Below are 9,469 nucleotides of genomic sequence, written 5' to 3'. Positions count from 1 at the left end.
GTGCCTACCTGAGTTCCAGTTTCCTCATCTGGGAAGTGGGAACAATAATAATTATCTCTTAGGGTTGTTTTGAAGATTAAATGAGGCTCAGGTGGGAGGATCGCTTGAGCCCAGGAGGTCAAGACTGCAGTGAACTGTGATCACACCACCGCACTCCAGCTCGGGTGACAATGCATTCCAAAGTGCTTGGACAGAGTCATTGCTCAAAAATGACTATTCCTGGCTGGGCTCGGTGGTTCACACCTATAATCCCAGCACTTTGAGAGGCCAAGGTGGGTGGATCACCTGAGGTCAGGAGTTCAAGACCAGCCTTGCCAACATGGTGAAACCCTGTCTCTACTAAAAATACAAAAATTAGCTGGGTGGGGCGGCATCCACCTGTAATCTCAGCTATTCAGGAGGCTGAGGCAGGAGAATCGCTTGAACCTGGGAGGCAGTGGTTGCAGTGAGCCGAGATTGTGCCACAGCACATCAGCCTGGGCTACAGAGGGAGACTCCGTCTCAAAACAACACCACCACCACCACCACCAACAACAAAATAGTCATTCATTTAGTGAGCACTTTCTATATGGGAAGCAATGTGCCCAGCCCTTCTGGGGGATTAGAAGAAACCTAAGACCAGGGGTATGCTGGTAAACTGGCTCTGGAGAATGGCAGGAAGCCGTGATTCACAGCATCTGATGATTTCTGTGTTGTAAATACTCCCATTATGCTACCAACAATTTAACAACTGGCTGGCAAAATTCCTGAACTATGAGCCCTGGAGAGCTGGCCCCAACTCAGTGAACTTGAACATTCTCTCTAGTTAGCAAATGGCACTTAAGTGAGAAGTTAACAATGGCAGAAGGCCATGCGCGGTGGCTCACACCTGTAATTCCAGCACTTTGGGAGGCTGAGGCAGGAGGATCACTTGAGCCCAGGAGTTCAAGACCAACCTGGGCAACATAGCGAGACCCTATCTCTTAAAAAAAATAGCCGAGTGTGGTGGCGCACTTTACTCCCAGCTACTCAGGAGGCTGAGGTGGGAGAATCGCTTGAGCACAGGAGGTCGAGGCTGCTGTGGGCCACGTTCATGCCACTGTATTCCAGCCTGGGTGACAGAGCAAGACCCTATCTCAAAACAAAAAACCAAACCCCCCAAAACAATGGCAGACAAATTCTGACCCACAAATACACACACCCGCAAATACACACACCATACACGTCCACAGATGGCTAATCCAGACAGCAGGGGTAAGAGGGCCGATTAGGGGCCCTGCTTTCTTCTAGTGCAGTGACTTGGTGGCAGTAGTTTGTTAAGAAGGAGCAGGGCTGGGCTAGCTTTTTCTCTGGCCCTTTAGCAGCCACCACACATGAGATAGCGGAGACATGTTCCTGGCATTTTGAGTTTCAATGAACACAGAAAAGTGATGGCTCAGGAAATCGAAACCCCGGGGCTCTGCCTCCACCTGGTGTGGGAAGTGCGTGGACCTCGGTTTCATCCTGGGCAGACTCTCAAATACATATCCTGACTTGGAAATCCAGAAACTCTTGAGTTAAAAATTATTATTATTATTATTATTTGAGACAGAGTCTCACTCTGTGGCCCAGGCTGGAGTGCAGTGGCGCAATCTCGGCTCACTGCAAGCTCCGCCGCCTGGGTTCACGCCATTCTCCTGCCTCAGCCTCCCAAGTAGCTGGGACTACAGGCTCCCACCACCACACCTGGCTAATTTTTTTGTATTTTTAGTGGAGACGGGGTTTCACCATGTTGGCCAGGATGGTCTCGGTCTCCTGACCTCGTGATCCTCTTGCCTCAGCCTCCCAAAGTGCTGGGATTATAGGCGTGAGCCACAGTGCCCAGCCTTAAAAATTATTTTTTTGGAAGCTAATCTCTTTGTTAAAAAAAGGGATTTTTGTTTGTTTGTTTTTGCTTTTGAGATGGAGTCTCGCTCTGTCAGCCAGACTGGAGTGCAGTGGTGTGATCTCGGCTCACTGCAACCTCTGCCTCCCAGGATCATACAATTCTCCTGCCTCAGCCTCTCGAGTAGCTGGGATTACAGGCACCCACCACCACATGCAGCTAATTTTTGTATTTTTAGTAGAGAAGGGGTTTCACCATGTTGGCCAGGCTGGTCTTGAACTCCTGGCCTCAAGTGATCTGCTCGCCTCGGCCTCCCAAAGTGCTGGGATTACAGGCATGAGCCATCATGCCCAGCCAGCTTTTTTTTTTTTTTTAATTAAAAAAGTTAGCATTCATTAAGCACCTGCTGTATGTCAGGAACTGTGTGAGGGCTGCACATGCTTTGGCTAACTTAATGTTCAAACAGCTCTTAGATGTTCTCATGGATGAAGCATAAATGAACTCAGAGAAGTCAAAGAACTTTCCCAGATACGCAGACAATAATGGAAGATCTGGGTTTTGAACCTTTCTCTGTTTGACTCTAGAGCTTTATGAAGTTGATCCTTCAAGTCCATGGGTTCCATATCCATGGATCCAATCAACCATGCATCAAAAATATTAGAAAAGAGTCTGGGCGTGGTGGCTTATGCCTGTAATCCCAACACTTTGGGAGGCCAAGGTGGGCGGATCACCTGAGGTCAGGAGTTTGACACCAGCCTGGCCAACATAGTGAAACTCCATCTCTACCAAAAATACAAAAATTAGCCAGGCTATTTGTGGTGGCGCATGTCTATAATCCCAGCTACTCAGGAGGCTGAGGCAGGAGAATCGCTTGAACCTGGGAGGTGGAGGTTGCAGTGAGCCAAGATCAGGCCAGTGCACTCTAGCCTGGGTGACAGAGAGAGACTCCATCTTAAAAAAAAAAAAAAAAGATAAGATAACAGGATACGGCTAACAGTGTAATAAATATATACCTCATGGTGCATAAAAAAGATCTAAGGCTTCCAATAGCTTACTGTGAGAACCGTAAGGGTAAGTGGTATTTCTGTTTATTACTTTGTCAAGATCCACACACAGTCTTTGAAATACCCTAATAGGATAGTAGTTATCACATAAATAAACAAGCAATTAGCTCGGAAATAAATGTGTCATTGTAAACAAATTGCTTGTCTGTAGTGGACTTTGGCTGGCACTCAGACTTTAGCTGGACACACTATTAGCATGCATATGGCACTTCTAACCTACTTGCTAAGAATCTGATCTTCTAACCCTCAGTGGCCTCTCATTTCTCTTTTCTCAGCAGCCCTTTGGTTCCTGTGCCTAGGAGGAGTTAGGTGACTGGTTGATCAGTTCAGTTCTGCAGCCCTGACCTCAGCTCCAGTTTCAGAGGAGCAGAGGGAGGGTGCAGGGAGTCTCCAGCTGAGAGGAGCTCAGTGGTTTTCTGATTCTGACTTGAGCACGGTTACAGACGACTTTCCTGTGAGTGCGGCTGATTGCATGCTCACACTGATATTGCAACAGCTGAACACGTGTGTGCACTTGCGTTGAGCTTCAGAGCTCAACCTCAGGTTCGCTTGTCCTCTTATGCCAGCTGTAGGAGATGGCTCACCAAGGAGAGAGAGAGATAAAACCAGCGTAGCACCAGCTTCCCATATCAAGACCCAGTGCACAGGGAGCCAGGGATCCCTGGGTTCTGAGCCATGGCTACCACTCGTATGGTCTTGGGCAAGCCTCTTAGCCTGTAGAGGCTGCAGCTGCCTCATCTGTCAGGGGAGGGGCTGCACCTTTAAGATTCCTTCCAAATCTGACCATCTAGCCAGGACAGGCATTTTCAAGAAACCCTGTTTGTTATTTTCTTCTTTTGATCTAAGTAACCACAGTTGAGTATTTGTTTTGTTAAGGAAAGGTTTGGGGCTGTCACCGTGCTGCCTCTTCCACATTCTACCTTCTCTAGGTAGCAAGAGGCAGATGCTGGGCTTTGTGCCTGTTTGATCTGGTCTGTTTCTCCAAAAAGGGCAGCTGGAGTCGATACTGGGCTGAAATGTTCTTTTTTGTTTTTTTCGAGACAGGGTCTTGCTCTGTCACCCAGGCTGGAGTGCAGTGGTGCAATCTCGGCTCACTGCAACCTCCGCCTCCTGGGTTCAAGTGATTCTCCTGCCTCAGCCTCCCGAGTAGCTGGGACTACAGGTGTGCGCCACCATGCCAGGCTAATTTTTGTATTTTTAGTAAAGATGAGGTTTCACCACGTTGGCCAGGATAGTCTTGATCTCTTGACCTTGTGATCTGCCTGTCTCGGCCTCCCAAAGTGCTGGGATTACAGGCGTGAGCCACTGTGCCCGGCTGAGAATGAGAACTTCTTAAAGTTGACATTTTGGGTGCCCCACTCGCTTCCCCTTATCCCCACCACGTTGGGCAGTGTAAACATCATCTTTCATTGTAGTCTTAACTTGAAAAATAGGTTAATAGGCTACAAACTAGACTGGAGTCTGCATCCATTTGAACAACTCTTCTTTATTGGCAGCCCAGAGTGGAGGATGAAATTAACAATGAGGAATTCACACTCAGCAAAAAGCAAAATATGAAAGCCTGATTGCAGATTTCCTAATGGACAAGATTATTTTCCTCTACAGAGAGCCTTAGGTTGCCAGAGGAACCGTCTGCAGGGCCCCAAAACATTTAGGATCAGACTATTCTGTCGACGTTAGCCTAGCCCACTGATCTGGAGCAGGATATGACATTCTCTGCTGGTGGTTTTGGCTTCAATCCCCCGAAGCCACATGTCGAGGACTAAAAGAAGGATCGGGCCCATGTGTGGCTGATTGGGCCCTATCTTCTGGAGAGAGCTGGTACTCATTAAGAACAGCCAAGATTCTCATCTTCCTGTCCCAGAGTCAGGGACCTTTCTTAGCTCTTTCAAGTCACCTGAGATACTGGTTTGCCTCCCAAACCCTGCTGCCTCCGGAATGCTGTACTGCAGGGCGGTGTCTGTCAGTTTCCACCTGCAGGCTCCCTCACTCCTTCCTGCGCTAAGCTAATTGTTGCCTGTGTTACAAGGGTGGAAATGGCACAGCTGGGCTGAAACCAGGAAAGCAACATGAACAAAATGAAAAGTCCAAAGGGACAAGCTCACCTAAAAGTTACTTGTCCCCGTACTTCCCCCACCGTTCTCCTTTCTCCCTTAGACCCAAGTTACAGAAGAAGAGCTTGAATGTGATAAAAATACTTGGCTTTGCCCCTTGCCTTCCAGGGATGTTTAGAGAAAACCCCTGAGATCCTTGGATGTTGTGTTGTCTGCTAGGATTCTCCCAAGGGCTGCATCCACAGTGTGGAAATGGATAGGGTGCTGCAAGGCTATTTCCACAAAGCACGTGTGGGATTTGCATGTGATTTCCCTATGCACACTGTGCAACCCCTCCCCAGACCATTTTTCAAGTTAAAAACATTTTTATGGCTCTCTTGATGCAGTCACTTCTGGATTTTTTCCTCCTATCCGACCTGCCTTCTCCCTCGGGCACTCTCCCTGGCCCAGATCTTTGGCGAGGGAGCCAAGTGGAACCAGGGGAAGAACCACAGAGGAATGCAGGACCCAGCTCCTCTAGAGTCGGCTGCTCTGAGGGTCTAGCTGCTTATCTCGCCTTTGCCCGGGGCACTGGCTGAGATTCTATTTCCAAAACTGTTCACACTAGGTGATTACACGGTAGACTGTGGGACTGTAGCTCAATTAATTCACAAAAAGTCTCTTTGATCTAGAAGTTTCCAGACTGCCTTCTATCCCTTTCTCTTCTGCCTCTGGTCAACATTCTTTTAAAAATGAGTCTTGGCTGGGTGTGGTGGCTCACGCCTGTAATTGCACCACTTTGGGAGACCAAGGCGAGCGGATCACCTGTGGTCAGGAGTTGGAGACCAGCCTGGCCAACATGGCGAAACTCTGTCTCTACTAAAAATACAAAAATTAGCCGGGCGTGGTGGCAGGCGCCTGTAGTCCCAGCTACTCAGGATGCTGAGGCAGGAGAATCACTTGAACCCGGAAGGTGGAGGTTGCAGTGAGCCGAGATCGCACCATTGCACTCCAACCTAGGCGGCAGAGTGAGGCTCTGTCTCAAAAACAAAACAAAACAAAAGAGTCTTGATTCACTTATCACATCTTTGCAATAACCACTGGAGACTGGGCTATTTCCAGAGGAGGAAACAGAGACAGTTTCTAAGGGCTTAGTTCAAAGTTACATAGCTGCTTAGGGGTTTGATTTGTCCAACTCAAAGTCTAGTGCTCTTTCTGTGCCTCATTCTCTTCGACTGTAAAATCGGGGTGTAAATAGCATGTATTTGATAGGGTTGTGGGAGGATTGAATGCTTTAATACGTGTGAAGTGTTTAAAACAGCCTGGCACATACAGTGTTCCATAAATATCCACTAATTTTATTGTGCTATGCCTTGTTTTTCTTTACCATTCTAAGCATTGGACTCATGACTCCTTGGGAGGAGGAACCAACTTCTTGGCTTGGGGAGTATTATTCAAGATGGAGAAGCTGGCTTCCCAGCGTCAGGCCAAGGTGGGACCAGAACAGACACCCCATAAGCAACAGGACTGGGCTGCTTGACTGAGCCACATCCCTGCCTGGCCCTGGCTAAGCAGAAGAAACTCTCAGACATGGATAAACCCACAAAGGGAAAGGATGTCCAGTTTACAAAATGCTGAGGGCAGGAAGAACCAAGGCTTCTGAATAGAGCCGAGGAGCATAAGGCAACATTTTACTCTGTGATGTGTCGAAGGCCTTGTGTTTTGAGGTGGTTCTAGATTCTTCATTACTTGCATTTTACCTTTACCCAGCAGTTACAAGGTAGCCCCTGTGTGTGCTGAAAGGAGTATGGAGGAGGACACCAGTTCCCTCCCACAGGGATGACAGAAAGCCTTGGAGTAGTTAGGACCAGGGACTCTGCCAGAGAGCTCTGGTGCTTGGGAGAAGCTGCCTGGGCCAGGGACTTGCCCTGTAACCCAAGCCTTCCTTAGCAGCAGCCAATATAAATGATAGGGATGGGTTCCCACCATCCTGGGGACCCTGGAGGAAACCAAGGCAATTAGCATCAGGTCTGTTGGCTGCTGCTGAAAAGACGGCAATGAAAAATACAAAATGTGCCGGGCGCGGTGGCTCACGCCTGTAATCCCAGCGCTTTGCGGGGCGGAGGTCATGAATCGGAGACCAGTCTGGCCAGCATGGTGAAACCCCATCTCTACTAAAAGTACAAAAATTAGCCGGGTGTGGTGGCACACGCCCGTAGTCTCAGCTACTTGGGAGGCTGAGGCAGGAGAATCCCTTGAACCCAGGAGGCGGAGGTTGCAGTGAGCTGAGATCGCGCCACTGCACTCCAGCCTGGGTGACAGAGGGAGACTCCGTCTCAAAACACACAAAAAACAAAAACAAAATATAACCAGGAAAGACCTATACTCCGTAAAATGGCTTTACAAAGCTAATCAAGGGAACCAGACACCCCAAACTGTACTTCGAACACTGTTGAAAAGTTGTTAAAGTCATGTTCTAGCAGTTGAAATTTTTGCTGATCAGTCCACTCTCTCAGGAAAAAAAACACCAGACCCACAAAGAAAATAGAAGGTTTAAAACACAAATGTCTGTAATTAAGCAATGGAATGACGTCTTCTGCCGGCCCAAGCTTCCCACTGTTGCGTGTGTTTCTATCAAGAGAAGCCCCCGGTTCTGCCTGGCCCGGTTCGCTTTCGCCTGCGTTGACTGTCTTGGCACTCAGGCCTTTCCAAAGTTTCCAGGGTCCCGTTTCCAAGATACAGACAGAGGCTGAATGTCTTGATCTTATCCTCAGTCGATGTTCTCCTAACTTTAGGGCTACAAGGAGCCTTAAACAGCAGGTATAGACTTGGGAGCGCTTTGAATAGACGCACGTGAGAGGGACGCGGCATCTTCCCAGCCGGTCACCAGCATTAACATGGGACAGGAGAGATGCGAATACATCGTGGGACCCCTCTCCTTGCCCCCCCTGCATGAGGTTTCCGACGACCTCCGCCGGCAGACGCTGAGGGGCGGGGCTGGGAAGGCTTCCTCCAGGCGCGGGAGCTGCGGAGCGGGGGCCGCCCGCTTCGGGACGCCCGGGACAATGGCGAGCGAGCTCCCGACCAGGCCTCGCGGACCGCGGGAGGGGGCGGCTCCCTGCGCGGTAATCCGAGCCGGGATAAACAGGCGCGGAGCGGCGACGCGTCCCTGCCCGGCGCAGCGCTCGCTTCCTGGGGTCCCCGCTCCGGCCGGTCCCGCCCCGCCCCGCCGCGAGCCCCCAGCCGCGCCCCCGCCCCCGTCGCGAGTCCCCGCCCCCTCCCCGCCCCCTCCCCGCCCCCGCCGCGAGACCCTGGGCTGCGTCCACGGGCGCCGAGTCCAGCCGCGGCTCCCCGCGCGAGGCACGCGCCGCCGGCTCCTGCTGCAGTCCCGCGCTCATTGGCTGCTCCGGCGCGGGCGCTCCCGCCCCGCCTCGCCATTGGCTGGGGCCGCCGCGGTCCCCGCGCGGAGCCGCCGCTGACATCACGGGGCCTGAGGCGGCGGCGGCGCCCCCGGCCCAGCCCCGCAGCCCCCTCGGCAGAGGCGCCGCCGCGGTGCCCGGCGGAGGATGGTGCGCGGCGCGCCGGGGGCTCCCCGCCGCCAGAGCCGCAGCGCCACAGCGGAGCCGGCCGCGGCGGGCAGTCGGCCCCCGCACCGGGCGCGAGGCGGGCGGCCGCGGTGAAGCGCGGAGGGCGGCGCGGGCACTGGGGCCGGGCCGGGGCTGCAGCCGCAGCGGCCATGGGGGCCCTGACGAGCCGGCAGCACGCGGGCGTGGAGGAGGTGGACATCCCGTCTAATTCCGTGTACCGCTACCCGCCCAAGTCCGGTGAGGGCGGGCGGGCGCCGCAGCCGCGAGGAGGGAGAGGGGCAGGGGCAGGGGTCCGGGTCGGGACGGCCTGAGGGGGCCCCGCGGGTCTTCGGGGACCCAGTGGTTGCGGCCGCTCCGAAACGGTCTTCGAGCGTGGGAGGTCTTCGAGAAGGCCGAGGTCTCCCCCGCCCCGGGCGAATTAGCCCACGGGGCGTCCTGCGGGGTCTGGCAGGGTCACCGAGGGCACCGAGCCCCTCCACGGGAGGACGGGAGCGGCCTCCATTGTAATCGGTCCCGTGACGGGGACGCGTGCCCGCAGGGACTGAGGCTCCTGGGGAGCCGGGCTGCGGCGGCGTCGCAGGCGAGGTCGGCGCCCCGCACGGACCCGGCTGGCCCGGCCCACAGCCTGCTTGCCTCGCGGGGTCCGAGGGCAGCGGGGGAGGCGACCTCGGCATCCAAACAGGCACTTGCGCCAGGTGCTATCACTGCGCTGCCGTCTCCTGGCCTCTGGGAAGGTTAGAATTAGGTTTCTCCTGGAAAAGCTTCCATTGCCTGCTGGAGGATGGAAGCCAAACAGGCATTTGCAGTGCTGGTGCTTTTGCAGAGGCTGTCAGAAGCGGGGGGTAAAAAGTAACAGAAATGTTTGGGAATCTGAGTATCAGAGTCACTCGGATTGCCCCTTTGCTAGCTTAGTGGCAAGCCTGGGTTTTGGAGCGGGACCAG

General features: G+C 53.0%; 1 protein-coding gene across 3 annotated transcripts in view; it reads left to right on the top strand.

Moving 5' to 3' along the window:
• The first annotated feature begins 8,416 nt into the window (after positions 1–8,416).
• RNF157 (ring finger protein 157) overlaps positions 8,417–9,469 on the top strand; it is a 95,731-nt gene continuing 94,678 nt past the window's right edge. For all 3 annotated transcript variants that reach the window (XM_012512498.2, XM_030827513.1, XM_030827512.1), the window contains exon 1: positions 8,417–8,764. In XM_012512498.2, the coding sequence (XP_012367952.2) occupies positions 8,677–8,764 (88 nt within the window). In that variant the 5' untranslated portion in view covers positions 8,417–8,676. The remainder of the gene's footprint in view (positions 8,765–9,469) is intronic.

This window comes from Nomascus leucogenys, chromosome 14 (assembly GCF_006542625.1).
Source record: "Nomascus leucogenys isolate Asia chromosome 14, Asia_NLE_v1, whole genome shotgun sequence".
NCBI lineage: Eukaryota > Metazoa > Chordata > Mammalia > Primates > Hylobatidae > Nomascus > Nomascus leucogenys.
Note: the sequence above shows the minus strand (reverse complement) of the source record. Positions and strands in the feature narration are given on the sequence as shown.